The following is a 19778-nucleotide window of genomic DNA, read 5'->3' on the forward strand; positions in this document are numbered from 1 at the left end:
CTTCTTGTGGAACACTATTATGGTGAACTGTTAGTACCATCCATGAAAACAAATAAAAGGAAAATCAAAATTCAACAGACAAATATCAAAGCATATAATTTATTTTTATTGTAGAAGTAACACAATGTGCACACCCCATAGTCAGAGAGGCGCCTTGCTCTATCAGACTTGACAAGCCCACTGGAGACCATCAGGCCTGAAGCTGTGAATCAATCTGCCATTCAATGTCTCATGAAAATAGATAGCAGTGTCTCAGAATTCCAGACAGTCGCCAGAATTCTAAAATTGATTGTGAAAACTCTCATTCCCATGCATTTTAGTAAGTATTCTGAATACATCTGTATACAAGCAAAATCGTAAACTTTATTTCTCTGAAAACCAAGCAGGTTGTTCTTTGTTTGGGTTTTCAATTTTGTTTTGCTTTGTTTTGAAGCTTACCACTCTCTGGCTGTAATTATGAGAGAAACAGTCTGTGTAGATTTAGGATATGTTTTTGCCTAATTAAATTGCATGTTGCTAAGAGTAAACCTTATAAGTGACACATTCTTTTTGTTTTGGATACAATATCTTTGCAGAAAATAGATTTGTTTTGAAAAAGAACATACACAGAGCTGGGAGAAGCATGCCAAAGATACTATATCTCCTTCTGGCAAATGCAAGCTTGGAAAGCGGGTGCCATGCTTCTGGTGCCAACCCCACTGACAACCCTTAGACTGAGTACATTCTATGCTGGTGGCATTTGAAGCGACTGCTCCATGACCAGAAGTTAATTGACTTCATTTGCCCCAGAATTAGAACTTAGTTGATGACATCACTCAGAGTCTGGGCCAGCGTCTCTCAGTAAACAAAACACATGATCACTTAAGATTTCTTCCATCACAGAAAAGGTGTAGTATAAGAACAAAATTCAACCCACATTAAAAGCAGGAGGAAGCATCCAGAATATCACACGAAGATCCTTTAAACTACAGGGTTCTCCACCACTGACTTACCACATTTGGTAAAAATGTTGCTGCATTTCTTTGCCTGTCTGTATCACTGATGATTAGAAATTTTATAACAAGGACTAGGAAAACTACTCAGATGGTAATGTGCTTACTTTGCTAGCGTGAAGACCCGAGTTTAGACCCCAGAACCCACACAAAAAGGCTGAACATGGTGGTGTGCATTCTGAAATGTGGCCAGATGGGTCCATGGGAATGTCTAGCCATCCATTCTAACCTAATAGGTTGACTTGAGGGTCACTGAGAGACTCTGCCTCAAAGAACAGTGGGCAGTACATGAGGAATGATACCCAAAGTTGCCCTCTGAGCTCCACATGCATGTGCAAATGTTCTAAGACATACACACACACACACACACAGAGAGAGAGAAAGAGAGAGAGAGAGAGAGAGAGAGAGAGAGAGAGAGAGAGAGAGGGAGAGGGAGAGAGAAACAGACAGATAGATGGACAGACATGGGTGCTTAAACAACTTTCTTACCCCATGCTGCATTAGACCTAGTGGGTAATAAGTGGTAGTGAAAACGAATCTAGGGAACTTAGAGGAAAGATGCACCATGCATCAACTTTTCTCCTGGAATAGAATGTCCTATGCACAACCCATCTGCATCCGTGTGCTTTAGAAATACTATATGAAGCATCCTGTCCCCACATCAGAAAGAGGGGACTGATATGGATTATTCTGTATAATCAGGAATCAGTCGAAATCCCACTATGCCTGACTCAGGCAATGAGCCTTGAAGAAAGGACAAGGCTGTTACTTAGGAACACTGAGATCGTTGCTTATGAGTCATCGACTCTAAATGGTTTTTGTTTGATTCTGGTTTTATGATTTCTCTAATGAATGGGGTTTTTGAAGTCTATTACGGGCAAACACTGATCAGCTTCCAAAGGAACCGATTCAGTTACTGGCTTCAGTTTCAACTTTTGATGGCTTTGCAAATGGGGGAGAGAAAGTGGAAGAGCAGAAGAGGGCTGCAAAATCAAATATTAAATAAATCAACGTTTTCATGCAGTGCATAAGGGCGCATCCCTTTACTTTTCAAGGGTATATTTCCTTGTGTAGATTGAAAAGGTTGAAAAACATAATCTCTTACATTTTCTTCAGCCCTAAACCTACGGGAAATACTTCATGCTTTATATGGAGAAGAACTAAAATTCTTTAAATAAGTTTCACCTTGAAGCCTAAAAGCTTTTCAAACATTTTATTTTAAAAAAAAATAGAGTAAAACAGAGCTCAAGGGGATTTTCTAGTTGACTTCCTGGAAAAGTTACAGTTTAAAAGACTGTTGACATAAAATAAAAAATTAACAGAGAATTATATCTATGCTTCTAATGTATGGATCTGAGGGTAGTATCTAATGTCAACCACCAACTCCACGGACATGTGTGGCTCCAATGTCCTTCTTGTCTGAAAGAAGCCCACTGTAGGGTTGTAATACTGCTGTCTTAGCAAGAGCTTACCACACATCCAAGGATGGTAAGAACAGACTCAGAAAATCCAAGAAGACAGCAGAGTCACAATCATGGCAGTGAAGTTCCCTTGCCCTGTGCCTCACCATACAACACAGTGAGACCAGAACTCTGGCACACATGATGAGCTGCACCACAACATGGGAGCCCAGAGCAAAAGGTGAAGAAGGATGCTTAAAAGAAATCTCACACTAGCTCAGAATTGAGAAATAGACATTTATTTATTTAGGGGTAGACTCACAAATCAGAATCCTCTGCTTGAACAGAGATCAGAAACTGAATCCTGCAGCCAAAAGAGAGGCCAGATGCATGCTCTACATCGGCATATAGAGTATAAGAGGCCACACCCCAGTGGGTGGGTAACCACTGTCTGTAAGACTTCCTACAGCACATCTCCCTTTTGTTTAAATAAGAGAGTTATAAACCTAATACAAAATTATGTACAATAAGAACAAATATATTCAATAATTATCCTATCCTAAATAGTTTAAGTCTTATATAATAAATAACTTGGCCAAGTCATGAGATGAAAATAACTACAACTCTCTAGTCTTCAACCCCATTTAAGATCCGAGAAGGGAAGTAATATTACTTGAATAAGCAGGAAGTGCAATCAAGCAACTTCCAAAATGTGCGACAAATGATAAAGACAAATGGTTACCTGGGCAATCACCCAAAATCTCATTTGAAACGTTGAAGCAACCAATTTTGACTAAGGCCTAGAATAACTGACTGACCATTTTCAGAGGCAGGAAAATTTTCAAAACCATCTTACCCTGTCTTGGCAAGATTTGACAGTCCTGCTTATCCATTTCCAGATACCATGTACCTTGTCAGTGGTTGAGGCACAGGCATTTCTTTGCCCAAAGACCAGTTTTGCCAAGAAGAAAACAAGCACCAAGTGGAGTGTCTTTGGTGCTCAACATTCTCTTGGGACTACATCGGTGCTGCCAGGACTAATCATGTCTCACTTCAATAGAACTCCAAGTTATTTAAATGCCATATTCTACAGGTATTTGAAGTGGCTGAAGATTACCTATATATGCAGAATATAATCTCTATGTATCTAAAGAACCTAATCAGTCTAACTATAAGTGTGACAAACATAGATGACTATTGATAGATAATTCTTAATACCTATATAACTTAAAGACTAAGACTTCATATTAGAATATTATACAATAAACAACTGTGCATGTATGCATATAATATTCAAAATAATTTAACTTTGTATCAATATACAAGAATCTATACCAATGTAATTGCCTATAAATAATAACTCACAAGTATTCACTCTATTACTCACTATTATTATTAGTGTGAGTAAGCTCATACTAATCTATTATCCCATCCAATTTTCCCTTTTTTTTCAAAGAGGTCCCTGAGCCTATAAAATTTGCCCCCCAACCCTATACTAATTATAATCAATCCCTAAATGATGTCCCTAACCCTGAGGACAAACTTTGTTGTGAGAGGGGATGTCATCTTCTAGAATTACTTCTAATCTGCAGGAGGAGGGCCCACTTGTTTGTCCCGGCCGCCCAGAATCAAAATAACCACACAGAAATTGTATTAATTAAATCATTGCTTAGCTCATTAGCTCTAACTTCTTATTGGCTAACTCTTACATCTTAATTTAGCCCATTTCTATTAATCTGTATATTGCCACATGGCAGTGGCTTACTGGCAAAGGTTGGTCATTTACAAATGCTCTGACCAGATCTGTCCCCATTTATTTCAATCAACACTTGATTAGTACTACTGTCAACCGAACGTCATTTACAGGATGAGGTTGACATGTAGTATTTAGATTAACCATGTACTACGCCACACAAGGCAGATTCAACTACATCCCAGAGAAGACTAATAGGTCTAATTTTAGATAACCCCTTAGCTTCCTTACTCACAGTTAGCATACATTGTGCCAGCACATTGTAAGTACTAATCCAAAAACAACAAAAGCATTTGGAAGCCATATCAAGTCCACTCTGTTCAGCCAGACTATGGGATGAGGCCAATTCAGAGACCCATATAGCATCAGAAACTGCTGGCTCTGATGCAACTGCTCATTTCTGAGGTTCTTTCCATCTCATTGGCATTTGTCTGTAGAGTGAAAGACAGAAGCCTGGACTACCTCTAGAATCTGAACTCTGATATCAGGGACAGTCCTCACAATGCTGAATAGAAGAAGGAAATCATATATTTACTGATCTGTATTCTTTAACTGGAGTCTCAATAAAGAAAATACCTACATGGTGTGCCAATATCATGGGTGGTGGGGTCATTAAATATGAGCTTGGGTCTAGGGAGATGATTCAGTGTATACAGTGCTTGCTAGACAAAATGAGGACATGAGTTTGGGTTCTGGCACCTGTCTAAAAGCCAGGCCTGGGGGGAAGCATCTGTAATCCTAGGGGTAGGGATCAGAAACCAGACGAGTTCACAGCTGGCCAGTGCAATCAAATCATTGAACTTAGGATTCAATGAGAGTCCATGTATTAAAAATAAGGTGGAGAACAATAGAGAACGTTAACCCAAGTTGATCTGCCTTCTACACACATGGATATACACACAAAAATTAATGAGTCCAAGAGCAATCTTGCCCTTGGAAAGAAACCCTATGGGATTCTCTCTGCCTTTCATATAAACATAAAATGGAATGGGGTGGGTAACCCTTGTCAGGTGTCACTGATAAAACTTGATTTGGATTGTCATTGCATTGGTTTGCTAAACCAGATGGCCACAGTCACCCAGTGGCCGCAGTCCAGGCACTATACATTACATAGCATTAGGTGTCAAGAGAAGCACAAGAAAGGTCATGGACAGGAGCATAACTAACGTTACTCTCTGTGAGTTCACATGCAAGAGGGATTCATTGTCTAGAGCTGCCTCTAATAACGTCAGGCACAGCAGGATCATTGAGAGCCAAGCCTGCCAACAGCAGTTCTTCTGCTCCCACAGCAGGTGGACAGGGGTGGTAAATGCAGCCATAGCACAGTTGGCAGGCCACTGCTTATTTCTGGTGAGTCATGAGTTTGTTTGGCCAGACTGAAGCTGTGAGGTAACAGGAATGTTATTATGTCCTCCCTGTATCTTCAGGGTCTAAGGCATTTCTTCCACTGACAAAGTGGCTAATGTCAGGTGTCAGGACATATGGGTTTGCAATCCCAAGGGTTACATAAAGCTGGTTAGGGGCTGACTCCATTCCCAGAGACCTGCAATTCAAAAAGGGCTTCTGGCTGATCTATTGGGATCATTTCCAATGTCATTTCTGCTGCTTAAGTTCCCAGCCAAATTTGATGAAACTCCCATTTAATTCAACAGGATAAATGCACAGATAACATCTGAACAGTCCCATTCAGTACCAGGCTTCCTTTCTGATCATGGTAAGCCAAGGGTAGAAATGATTTCATTGATGTCTCTAGGAATGGACCATACTTTTTCTAAGGGCTTTGACATAAATGGTTGATCATTGTGTCTTATCAGACCTAATGAGCTTCCCAAGATCATTTACTGGGAGCCTATGACCACAAAATCATCAACATAATGGTCCCAGCTCAGGTTTGAGAAAACAGGGTTGGCTTGTGTTTTGATTCTCCCATATAGTAACAAGCCACAGCAGAATTCAAACAGTACTTCAGGGGCTGTAGGGACAGTTGAATTGCTAAGACCAAGTACTTACTGCTCCTGCAGAGGACCTCAGTTCAGTTCCCAGCACACACACAGAGTGACTCACGATTGTTCATGACTCTTCTGTTTGGGTTGCGCAATAACATGATCTGGAGTACTGAGTCAGGGAAAGAATCAATAGGCTTGAGAAAAATGCAATCTGGATACTGTGATGGTTTGAATAAGAACAGCCCCCACAGGTTCATATATTTGAATGCTTGGTCTCTCATTTATAGAACTGTTTTGGGGGAAGAATTATAAGGTTTTGTCTTGGAGGAGCTGTTTCCCTGGCATAGTGTGGGCTTTTAGTTTACAAAAGCCCAGTGTCCCTGTCTCTCTACTCTCTATGTCTTTCTCTTTGCCTCCTGCTTGTAGATCACATGTAATCTCTCAGCTACTTCTCCATTGCCATGCCTGCCTGCCTGCCTGCCTGTTGCCATGCTTCCTGTCATGATGGTCACAGACTCACCCTCTGGAACTATAACTAAACCCCCGATAAACGCTTTCTTTTATAGGTCTCTTCATGACAATAGAAAAGTAACTAAGACCTAAGTCCAACATGCCAAAGCATGTACTATCACTGTTAGCTGATTCCTTTACAATCACAGTGCCCAGGACTGCAGGCTATAGACTGGAACAGCCAGTGCTGTCACGTTAACTGAATTCAGTTGGCAACTATCCACTGTAAGCCTCCAGATTCCATTAGCTTTTGTCACTGGCCACACAGGGTGATTGTATTGAGATGTTGCATTTTTCATTAGTCTTGTTGGCTTAGTATCCTTTCATCAAGGCTTGTGGTGTCCTAGTCTCTTCCTAGAAATTCTAAATTACTTCCTTTTAAAACATAGAAGAGAACCAAAAGATGAACTATGACCTCCTTGCATGTCTCCCACGGTCATTTCTCTACAAATGATTCTTGCAGAAGGCGAAAATCTCTCTGCTTGAAAATCACAAGCATTTATAAGACGAGCATGCCAATTATCAGTAGAAAAAGAGACAGTAGTGCCTAGCAAGGGGTCCAATCAGCCTCACGCATGTTCCCAATTACTCCAAGCCCTATCGTACTATTTAAAGTCTGTCTGGTTAAATGTATGACCCTAGCTAGCCCTACAAGACAACTCAATATTTAGTAATAAGGCATATTTCAAAAAAAAAAAAGGATAGAAGTTAAACTTCACTCCAACCCCTCTTGCCTATCTCCATTTCATGGAATGAGTTCTCTGGTCTACCAAGTTCAGGCAAGATAAAAGAAGCAACTGCTCTAAGGCAGTCACACATGTAACTGTTCTTCTAATAATCTCCAAAAGAGAACCATGTCCCATATAAGCAAGGCTTTAACCTATGGCAACCATCTTCCTTTTTTCAGAGAATGGGGGTGATGGTGTATGTTTGGATAGATCTTCTCTAGTGATTGTACAAACTGAATCTTTTTTGGGTATCCCAGTCCTTACGGGTAGACCCATCTTGCCTTGGGCATTTTGGGAATGAGTTGGATGCTCCCATTCTGGGTTCTGTTTTGGGATTTCAGAGATATCACATGACTTAGAGTGGAGCCTTTCTCCTGGGCAGCTTATGGCCCTAAGAATGCACCTTGTCAGTGTAAGATCTAGCAAGAATGGGTGTGTGAAGGATTTGACTTTGCAAAGAGAAGGGTAATTTTACACACTCAGTAATTATACTCCTAGAGAGGGAGGGTCTTTCCATTCAGCACATTGTGAGCTGAGAGAATTATCAGTTTTCACATTTTGAATAGCTTCTCCATGGAATCAAGAAGAGAAATATTCACATGTTGATCATAAATAGTGATTAAAACAGAAATTCAGAATAGTCATCAATAGTCATCTTCATTGTGAGATGTGAGTCTGTGTTGATGATAGTTTCTCTCCTTAAATATAGGGTCTCTTATGAGCCAGCCATCTTCACAATGATGGGAAGCCAGCAGTTCAGAGCATATAAATTATTAGTCAAAGAATTCCTATTCTCCATTCCTTTCCCTATCAATACTGGTTTGTGCTGTGACACTGTCTTGGGGGACATGCTGCCTTTCAGATGTTTCTACTTTCAACTTAAGTCTTAGGAATTCCTGATAGGATTCATAGTATGCACCCCCACCCCAAGCAGCAACTATACACACTTGTTAAATTTTACCCTTCTCCTCAGCCTCCACACATTTATCCCAACTCATTTTTATCTAGAGGTAGGAGAGAGGTGGACAATTCATTGCCCCCCCCAACACATTTTTACAAGCCACAGAACATTTTCCAAATGTGCCTGAACACAGACCATGAACTTTTGACTTTTCTCTCTTGTAAAAGTTCCTTGCCTACCTTGACATCCTAAATCTTATACTTGGCACTGGATCCCGACTTCTTCAAAGATGGCGAAAGGTAACAGACTCCAAAGGAGATGACTAAGCAAGCAGGTGGCTTCCCTGCAGCCACTCCACAGATTGTAGTGAGGAGATAATAAGACTCAGTTCACTACAGTGCAGCAAACAACAGACTGTGAGCATGTTGGTGCCTCTTCCTCTATTCATGTACCCTACAGGGTAATGTAAAGAGACCAGATGGCAGCTACACACGCAGTGGGTTCTGTCACAGTTGGGAGACCCAAAGCCAAAGTCTCAGCACCCGAGGGAGGAACAACCAATGCTTCCTTGAGAACAAGCAACTGACATAGTGCTCAGGGTTGCTCTAGTCTGTGCCATCTCAGCTGCCTACATGACAGGTCACAGGAATGGTCCGCTCAGGGCACAAGCAGCAAGTGTTCAGTGCTTTCCAGTCCATGATGAGCTGTCCCACCTGATGATGAAATCAATTGGATCCAGTCTTTGTTCTTAGGAAATACGTACCAGCATGACGTTAAATGGATTAAAAATGTATGTGTGAATGTATGTGCACACATAGATGTGCACATGGATGAGAAGAGACGAAAGGGGGAAAAGCCTGTGGGATAATTGTTAGCAGATGGATCTGTGTAAGCAGTGAACAACCATCTTTTGTACCACTCAACTCTTGCACCTTTCCTGAAGTTCAAAATTTACTCAAATAAGTTAATTTTTGTAAAAATCCCTTGCAACCTTTTATACCTGCCATGCAGACACCCTCATAGCTCACCAGTTATAACAGGAGAAATAACTTGCTTCATTGAAAGACATTCCATTCTCATAATCCTCTTAGCTTACTTGAAAATCCACACAACATTCTCACACACCCAGGCAGAATTCTTGTTACTGTTCAATGGGCATGCTTCACACTGGGAGTTGAATGACAATGTCTTCCACACCCACAACTTGATGAGAAAACAGAAAGAAACTTTAAGAATTGGATGTAAAATAAAAAAAATGTTTTTCATCTAGAAATAAGTTGTAAAACAAAGTCATTCAAATTTCTTTTTGGGGGATTTTGGCCCAGTCACTAACGAGGTCAAGGAAAGAAAAATGTAAACAAAGAGAAAGAATTTTATTTAGGATGTATTTTCTAAGGCCTATTATAGTGGCATATTTCTGTAATCCTTGCACTCAAGAAACTGAGGCAGGAGGATCTCTAATCTAAGCTCAGCCTGGGCCACTTGGTATAATTCTAGCTGAAGAAACATAAATAAAAATTTTCAAGAAAACTATCAATTACAGTTTTATAATGAAATGAATGTAAAACTATATCTGTAATGACCCGAGACATTTATCTTAACGAAAATATTGATCGATGTCTGAGCACTTAACAAAAATGGGTTGCAGATAAAGATGCACATGACAGCTTTTAAATCCAGAAAATAACCATGAATGTGCCCTCTGACAGTCCCCAAGCACTCACTGTCTTTGCTTTTTCTTCCTTCAGCTGGAAAACCTGGAAGCAGAAACTTCTCCATTGCCCTAACTCGGTTCCCATGCCATCCAGAGCCTTGCTGAGCTTAGGGACCACCGTCTACTTGGAATCCGGTTGCGGTTGGGCTGTGTAGGAGGCTCTGGTTTCCTAAGAAACCACCTGATTCTGCATCACTCAAAGTCTGCCCTCTCTGACTACTTCATCCTGCACATGAGAGACATTCATACTGTACCAAGCACTCAGAAGGAAGATATTATATGATACTACTGAATCCAGCTCATATACAGGACCACCAGAAACATACCCAGTGGACCACAATACTCTATGGTATGTGAGCTGGGGTCATCACAGAAGATGACCTCTCCGTGTGTAGAATTTCTATTTTCAAGAAAATACTTCTGACCTTATCAAAGAGAAACTATCAATTGTTGAGTTCATTATAGTAAACCCTAAAGTAAATGCTACCTCTAACCTCTGACCCAGTCACCTTCTATGGAAAGTTCCAGTCTTTCTGGTCTTTTGTAAGGGAGTGTATTATGTTTGACCTACAATGTTCACCTTGAAATCATTGTCTAGTTAAGATATCAGGGCCACCTCCATTTCTTGGTTTTGTATTGTTTGAAAGAACGTATCTTTCTCCTTAGCTCCCTAATGATAATGAAAGGGATGCCAAACACGGTGTCAGTTGCAGAGTGGTTGATTTCCATACTGAAATGACTTTCTGGGAGTTACAATATGGGGATGGCCTCCCTAATTCCCTCACTGTCCTCCAAGTGTTCCCAAGTTAAGTTCACAAAGTTACCCAGTGAACTCATCATGCCATCCAAGCCAGAAGTCACAAATTTTGCTATCTTTATTTCTCCGTAACATTGCCATACTGCATGCTTTCTTTTATACTAGTTTCTCTGATGCCTTCTGAAACAGCATGGTAAAACAACAGATGTTTTCTTAGGTGACAGGAAACTTTAAGCATTTTTAAAAATATGGACCCAATAAACATAATTACAAGACAGACTCAAACAACTATATAGAAAAAAATGTGATCTGTTCCTAAATCCTATGTAGTTACTTGAATATGAAATATTAACAATACCCAAACCTTCTTTCCTAAAGATTTGCATTTTTTGTCATGTCATAATCATTATCTTGGTCTTTTTTGTTCTTGACTAAATATCAAGATTTCTTGATAAGATGTCAATATTCGATGTAACATCTCTGAGAAAAGTCCCGCCTGAGTAGATTTTTTTTTTTTTTTTGGATATGACATGCTGTTGGGATTTGGCAGTCGCCCAATTTTAGATCTGGAATAACAGCCAAGTCAGAAGACCCATGCAAGGGAGTTCACCACTTTGAACTTCTGTCATCTTCTATGGGGATAGAAGTAGAAAACAAGACCCTTGGGCCTGCTCTTGACAAGGTTTCCAGAGTCTGCATGCAGCCAGCAGATACTACTGTAAACTGTGTATCCCTTTATCTGTCCAACAAGACACCAATATGCTTCACAGTTTCTGGAAGACAGCTGTCATAGATCAGAATAACTGGATTTACTGTCTCGGATCTGATTGGCTATAATTACATGGACCCAGCCATGTATCCATTAGAGGAGGAAAATAAACGAAGATAAGTGTTTTAATGTTTCCTTTCAATGATGCCTCTAATAACATCCATTTCTCAGATGCTACATCCCAGGATAGATGGGCTTTGTATTGCAGTTTTTACATTTTCTGATAGAAGTAACTAAAACCAAAATCTTAAAAAGATTCAGGGTTTTAAAACGGATCTCGCAAATGAGACTCACTAGGGAGAGTGAAGTATCTGAATGTAAGTGCAGAGGAAGAACGCTCTTGCTTCCAGGATGCTGTGTGACACACATTTTCTCTGGGGGTAGCGCAGTGTTGTTTCTGTGCACAGCGCCCCTTCTCAGTTCTCATCGTTTCTGTACAATGATCTACTCTGGGTGGGAACTACCTGGCATATGACTGAGAGAAAATTGGACTTGATTTAGGACTTGACCTATGGCTTTTTTTCTGCAAGCATCATACATGTGTGCACAAGGCTCTTCCATATCATCTCTTACAAAAGAAAACACACGATGAAAGGGTTCATTTTTAAACTACATTCTAGAGCCAGAAAGGCATTACCAGTGTTTTTCATAGAAAGCCACTTTCAATGTCTGCTTGCTAGAGCTACCTTGCAGCTCATTGACACAGAGAAGTGAGAGCCCTCAGTCTGGAGGAGTTAATTTTCCATTGCGATCTAAAGATAAGGAAAATGAACAAATAGAAATGATCAGGACTAAATTATACAGTGTTTTTAAAAGTTAATTTTGACTTGTCATGTACTAAATGTTTCCTGTTGTAAATGAAAACTATCAGTGCTGAAGCAAATAAAACAGTGACCATGGGAAGCTTAGGGACGTTGCTGTGCATAGCCGCCTGTGGGGTAACCCTAACGCATCTTTGTTCCCTACTTGGAGACAACTCAGAGAACAGGTGTACAAACTGTATCTAAGGCCTCTGGCACTAAGGCTTAAGGCAGGAGCCCACGAGAGGGCCCAAGTTCGTGACCTCTATACTGGAGATAATTGAATTTCACTGGAAATAGCTTCACCCTAAAGTCTTGGCTCCCCGCTGTCATTAAAAGTGCCAGAAACTATGGGATGACCCACTGTTCAGGGAGCGAGAAAGCACAGGTGTCAACAACAGTGTGTGATGACGGCCATGGAGTGAGGCCGTGGCCTCTCATAGTGTCAGCAGACGAGGGTCCTGTTTAATGTAACGAGCATGGCTGTGTTTTTGACACTATACACTGCCAACAGCAGATGACTGGGGCTTAGAAGTAGAAATATAAAAAGTGGGTGGGGACCCTGGGCCATGAGTGGGAGACACATCAGGAGAAATCAGGACCCCTCCTGTCTTCCTCTGTGCAGCCGGAAGTACAGATTTGCTGAAGTCCTCAGTACAAGCTTATAGGAAGGGCAAAATGATTTGGAAACGTCTGTTATTAAGCATAGAATGAGAAGAATCCTGAAACATGGCTCTCAGAAACTGTGCCTAGCGTCTGGAAGCATCTTACATATTTTACTTTCATATCTGGTAGGTGCATTTCCTTCAGTATTTCCCAGGTTATACAGTATTCATTGGATATTATTCGACAGGATACAGAATCAGCCAACACAACCCTGCCCTCTTTCTTTTCCTTTCTTATTTCTCACTGCTTCCCAAGACAAGTTCCTGCTTTGCAGCCTAGGTTGTCCTCCAGCTTACAGTATACCCCAGCTGCCTTGATCGTGTGATCCTCCTGCTTCAGCCAACAGGCTGCACTTACAGCTGTTACCATCACACACATCTGGAATAAGAAAACAAAATGCAAACACAGTGCCACTCACTCATTCACCTAAATCACCCGGTACTAACCAGAGTGATCCTACATGTCTCAACATAAACACGGGCGTATTTATAATGATCAAATGACACCTGTAGTCTTAAAAGAAAATTAGTATTAATTCCATCTCAAAAGAAGTTGTTTCTCAATGAGCAGCTCCCAGCCAGAGTTGTAACAAATAGAGTCTGCTTCTCACAGCAAAAGAAATCTATGATTTGTTTAAAATCCCTCTACTAACAATTAGGCTTTCGGCGACATGTGCAACACCTACGTAGAACGCGCATGCTCCCTTTGCGACTTTGGAGAGGCAGCGCAGAAGCCCTGTCAGTGAGAGGAGGACATTTCATCTCAACATTGTCACATACACCATAATAGGACTATTTAGCCGCCAAAAATATCTTTCAGGAAAAGAGTGTTTCAAGGCTGTCTATGACACAGGTCCTTCTTTCCACCTTGAGATTCGATTTTTTTTTTAAAGGAACCGAATCTCAAAACCCAGACTGTGGTATTCCATTGCCTTTCAAACCTCTTGAAAGAGACTTCTGTTGTTTTGCTTCAAACATGGAAATGTTTTATGTAATTGGCATCCTCGACTAATGTTGAGAAATTGTCCATGAATACGAAGTCACTATATGGCAAACGGAGACGCAAAGAGAAGTAGTCTATGCTATGGAAAATGCAAGCAGAGAGAGGGAAGATATAGAGACAGTGGCAGTTTCCCTAAGAATCTGCTGGGAACTGAACAGAGGCACATACCAGGAGCAGCAGTGAGCTGGGTGATCTAAGCACATTAAAACCATGCTACCTAACACATACCAGAGAGAAGACAAAGGTTGGGTTTGCTTGACTTTGGGGATATGATTTCTCGAACATGTCAAAGCAGAGGACTCTGGGATTTTCTCCATTTCAAGGAGAACAGAAGCACCACAATACCTCACGATGCTTGAGTCCAGTATCTGATGCTTTCCAAGCCCTGGCTCCCTCTGGAGACAGGCACCTCGTCCACAGAAATACTTTGTAGATCTGGTACAGTGGCAATGTCACCATTTGGTGTGGCAGCCGGACAACCAAGTCTCCAATTCAGGGCCTATCTCTCCTCTAGACTTCAGGTGCCTGGATAGGATCAGTTCAGCTGCCAGGGTCCTCAGCAAAGTTCAGTGCAGGTGGCCAGCCCTCAGTACACTCTCCAAAGATCTCCAGAGAGAGGTGAGTCTACGAATCCTGTTGGATCTTGAGTGACACTAGGATTCTAATGCTCCTCAAACAAGAATATGCCATTGCATTGGTGTTCTTTCCATAGCACAGGGCTGAAATACAGCACGGCATATGTGGCCCTTCCTCTGCTGTGGATAAAATTTCATTCCTACTTCAAAATGAGTGGGTTTTATTCCCTTAGGATTCTACCGAACACTTTCAAAAGAGAGAAGGCCCTGTTGAGAGCAAATATGGACAAAATAGCCCACAAGTGTTTGTGAAGCCCGGGTCTTCCTTTGCCTTCTTTCTAAGAAGCTTGGGTTATTGCTATTTCCTTGTTTACTTTCTGATTGGAGGATATGTTGCTTGGCATTGCTCATCTTTTGTTGTGTTCAGGGTCTTTCATTTCCCTCTGAAACAGATGTCAATGCACAAATACATTCTCCAAGGATCAACACCCACATCGTCCCCCTCTCTCTTCTGTCCTAGATGGGTTTCCCTTTGTAATGCCCCTGTCAGTACTTCCTACTGACAGACCTCAGCTCCCAGCCTGACTTCTTGGCTGGCCACTCCCCTTCACCATCCATGTCTATTAATGGCTTGCTGTGCTCTATCATTTTAAATACAGAGCCATTTAGCATTTACTGTCCAATGCCCATCCTACCAACCCAAGAAACACAATCAGCTGGTTCTTGTTCTCCTGGATCTCTGCAGGTGGCAAACCTGATTCCCATTGCCTGCGCCTGCCTCCGCAGGGGTCTGTACAGAAAACCAGAAAATAACAAGGCCCCTGGTTACTCTCTTTTGCTATGATACAATTTGTTCCCTTCTGCCCCCAGTCTCACCCCTACTCCTACTCAGTGGGGCACTGCTACTGATCAAGCTGTATTAACACACAGCTCATTTGCTCTATGGAAATTCTGGGCCTTTATTTCTCAAGGGAATAGAGAAACTCAACAGGCCTCCTACCCAGCTGGTTCTTTCCATGCCAGCTACCAAATCTATACAAATTAGATTCAAGTGACAGGTTATTTTAGGGATTTATAATCCCAGCCCTGCTGATAGTAACCCGTCAAGTGTTCTCAGAGGCCCCTTTGTCTGTGACTCAGTCACTCAACTTAGACATGAATGGGGCAAAATAAGAAGATTCTGAGCTAACCTGAAGAACTGTCAGGGGCTTTAGATTTCATTTGTTGGGTTTTGTTCATTGTTTCAGAGAGGTTTTGTTTCCTTTACTGTTGCTGCTGCTGCTGCTGTTGCTGCTGTTTTGTTCTGTATGTTTTCTGAGATAGGGTCTCAATCTGTGTTCCAGGTTATTCTGACTTTCGCTCTGTATCCATGGCTACCCTTGAACCCTTGTCAATCCTTCTGCCTCAGTCTCGTGCCAGGGTTACAGTCAAGAGCTACCCTACCAGGTTGTTTCCAACTGTTTTTATAAACTCTATCCATTTATTGAAGGAACTAAATGTGAATGGCATTAATCTCAATGATGCATGCCTACTCATCTTTATAATGAATCAAATATTTTAAATACCCTGTAAACTAAATTATACACAATAATTCCCAGTCATTGATGTTCCATCCCCTACAATGTACAATACAACAAATTCCAGTAAAATCCAGGCCCTGGGGTCACCCACTGTGGTTGTCTGCAGGGAAAGTCAGCACGGCTGTGCTTATAAACCCAGAGTATCTCTTTTCGAGCGCTGATTTCCTAACAGTGAGACTGAAGCCTCACTAAACTATTGAGAGATCAATTCAGTTACTGTTTTCTTATTGATTTGGAAGACAGAGGAAGCATCCTGCTGGCTGTTCTCTAACTAGCCTGGCTTCTCAGAGGCAGCTGGAAGCCATTAACCACCAACACCATGAAGAAAAGAGCTAACTACAGAATCAAAGCAAAGAAAAAGAGAAATCCAGTGAGTGGGAACTGCCAGAGAATGACTGGGCTATTTCGGATATAAATTTTCAATCAGAAGTGATCATTCTGGCTCTCATTTGCTCAGTATTTGTAGAGAGAATAAGGAAAATGGTGGTAGATTGGCTCTATATGAAAAAGTCAGTTTGACTCCGTCATGTTAAAAGAGCATAGGGGCTTAGACCAAGTTCCGTCTTTTATAATACTTTATAGCAAGGCAACTTCATGTCATCATCGTATAATGTTGGAGAGTCCCACACATTGAAATAAAGTTAGAATTTTAGTACATAGTTTGAGAAAATCAATCACAAAACTAGTCAGAACTGTTAAAAACATTTGTGTGTGTATATATATATATATATATATATATATACATACATATGTATATACACACACATCCCTGTTACATGGCAATTATATAGGGATCATAATGTTATCAGTGTCATTATATGGAACACTATATGCCTTTCGGAACATATCTACCAATATGAAAGAAATATATGAACAGGTAGATAATGATATTTTAATTTAATTAGAATCAAAGATGAAATGACAGTTTCCACTTGGCTAGACATTCCCTGAGCTTTTTACCTAATTAATAGTTACACTTTAAAATGTGCAGTGGTCTTGTTTTCATCTTATTACGTTATATGAAATGTAAGCAAATGAGTTTGCAAATGCAGCTTTCTAAAATACATTGAACAACATCTAGCCAATGTAAAGAGTAAACAAGTTTTCTTTTTTTATAAGGAAAAGCATAAGTCTAAGCATCAGATGTGTTGCTTGTCATTAAATATTTTGTAACACCAACGATGCACTCTTGATGTCCAGAAAAGTTCTGCTAGAAAAATAGAAAAATAAAAGAGATGTACTTCATAGTTTTAATTACATCCGAAATTCTGTTAACCAATGACAGTGTTGAAAAACAACCCATAATGCTTCAGCAAGGGAAAGAAAAATCAAACTATAGTAATGATTCTGGTTAGATTGTCATGTAGTTAAGCTTAAGTGTTTTAAGTAGACCGTTGCCTAGGAGGCGTTTCTCTCCACCTGCAAAGAGGAGGCAGAAGCGTCCTTGTTTGGACCATAGCACTGAGTCTACTCTAAGTAGAGCATCCAGCCTTCCACCCAGTCATCTCTTCCTTGCATTCTGGGCTAAGAGAGAAGACTGGAACTGACCCCTTTCCTCAAAATTCAGGGGTGAAGTCAAACCGGAATCATGCTTATCAGCATATTAGGTCAGCTTCTATGACGGTAGAACATTTTAATTGATGGAGAAATGCCAGTAAGTAGCATATAAAAAATAAAAATAAAAAGAAGTATGACATAGTTCATGCTTTGCAGATTTTTATATCCATGTAAATAAAACCACAATCATATCTTCCAAAACTGTGTGTAAAATCCACGGGCATAGCAGTGAACACAGCATGCTGCCTAGCTAGGTTGTTTTTCACAACTTCCCTGACACATACACACACACGAGTGTGTGTGCACATGCATCTTTCAAAAATATTTTTCTGGGAATCTGTGCTTTACCTCTCTGTTCCTGCCAGACATGTGCACACATGGCTTGTTGTGATGATTCACAGAGGGATGGTCCAAAGCACACGGCATTCTTTCCTGAGAGTTCTTCCTTTAACGTCTGGTCATTTATTTACTTTATTATGTTGGCCCTACAATAATGTTATTATTACAGAAATAAACACCCTTGCTTGCAGAAAAGACTAAGCTACCATTCTATGTTGTGCACACTTCCAGGTAGGAAAAGATGATCAAATGTGGTTTTTCCAACAATTATCTGTTGTATGATAATGACTCTTACACAGATCAAAGTATTGACTAGTATACCAAGCATTAAGAATGTTGCTGAATTCTTTTTGCAGTATTTCTATTTGACTGTTTTATGGAAGTTGTATGTAAAAAAAATAACATGTAAACTCTTGCATTGTGTTACTGTTGTTGTGCCAGAATCCATAAACATTTTGGACTGTATTGTGATTTTCTTGCATGTAATGTATGATTATCTATGACTAATAAAGAAAACCTACTGGTAAAGCAAATATAATTCGTTTTTCTATTGTCACATATTACATCTGTTTGAAGTTATTAGTCTCACGAGGACCTGAGTTCTTTCTCCAGCGCCCATGTTAAAATAAATAAATAAATAAATAAGTCAAATATGGAGGCATGTATTTGCAATCCCACAGTTATGGAAGTAAAGACAGACCAAGCTCCACAGATCACTAGTCAGTCATCCTACCCTAATCCATAAGCTCTAGGTCTTAGTAAGAGACCATGTCTTAAAAAATAAGTTAGACAGCACCCGAAGAATTATAACCAAGTTGACTTCTGGCCTCTACATGCATTCATATCTACATATACACATGTACTTATACACAGGCAAACATGTACATGCACACACACACACACAAATAATATATTATATATTCTCCAGCTAGATGTTGTAAGCTAAAGAGTTATAATAATAGTATATTAATTAATTAATTACCTAAAACATAAAAATAATATTAACTCTGGTACTCAGCAAGTAATTCAATAGGACTGAAAGGAGGAGGGTTTTGTCTTTCCAGTCTCTAGTTTTAGAACCAAACTAACCCCAAATCTCAGTGAGTTTAGTTACATTGGCCTAACTGGTCAGTCAAGCCAAACAGCCAAACAGCAACAACATTTCTCTGCTGCAAGCTACAGAGAAAATATGAATCACTCACATTACTGCTAACAAAATTTCCAAAAATAAGCACACTACTGATTGACAGTAAGCAACAAAATTCTTTGTAAGAAATAAGGGTTTCAACAGGTGGAGCAGAGAGCACATTCACTGGTTAGGTATTATTTTGAGTGGGAAGATATCACACCATGTTCAAACCTTCAGTGAGAAATAAAACCTACTTCAGTATCTGGATAGCTTTGTATTTTTTATTTACAGAGACAGTTAAATGCTCCTGTGTGAATTCTATAGACTACCACCAAATGCAACTTCCTGACACAGGCATTCATTACTCTTCTACTGTCCAAACCTTTAATGGCCTCCCATTGACTAATAGTTAAGGACCAATCCTGTCCCATGACCTCCAACGGTCTTCATATTTATAGAAATGTACCACAATAGGTATATAGGCTGTTCCTCATCTGTACCATAAGCAGTTTTCATATGTACACATCCGATTCACATGATATAACCATTTCCCTGCGTAGCATTATGTCCACAGTGTGATAGAGCAGTCAGACAGGCTGTGGGACACTGAAAACAATGTGCTGAGACCCGGTATGAAACAAAGAAAGCTTACTAACAAGG

General features: G+C 40.3%; 1 protein-coding gene across 1 annotated transcript in view; it reads left to right on the top strand.

The window, feature by feature from the left end:
• The window catches only part of Oprm1 (opioid receptor mu 1), a 57052-nt gene extending 45457 nt beyond the window's left edge, over positions 1-11595 (top strand). The window contains exon 4 of the mRNA XM_048420046.3: positions 9979-11595. Within this exon, the coding sequence (XP_048276003.1) occupies positions 9979-10017 (39 nt within the window). The 3' untranslated portion in view covers positions 10018-11595. The remainder of the gene's footprint in view (positions 1-9978) is intronic.
• Positions 11596-19778: the final 8183 nt, after the last annotated feature.

Source organism: Myodes glareolus, chromosome 1 (assembly GCF_982192425.1).
Source record: "Myodes glareolus chromosome 1, mMyoGla1.1, whole genome shotgun sequence".
Classification (NCBI taxonomy): domain Eukaryota; kingdom Metazoa; phylum Chordata; class Mammalia; order Rodentia; family Cricetidae; genus Myodes; species Myodes glareolus.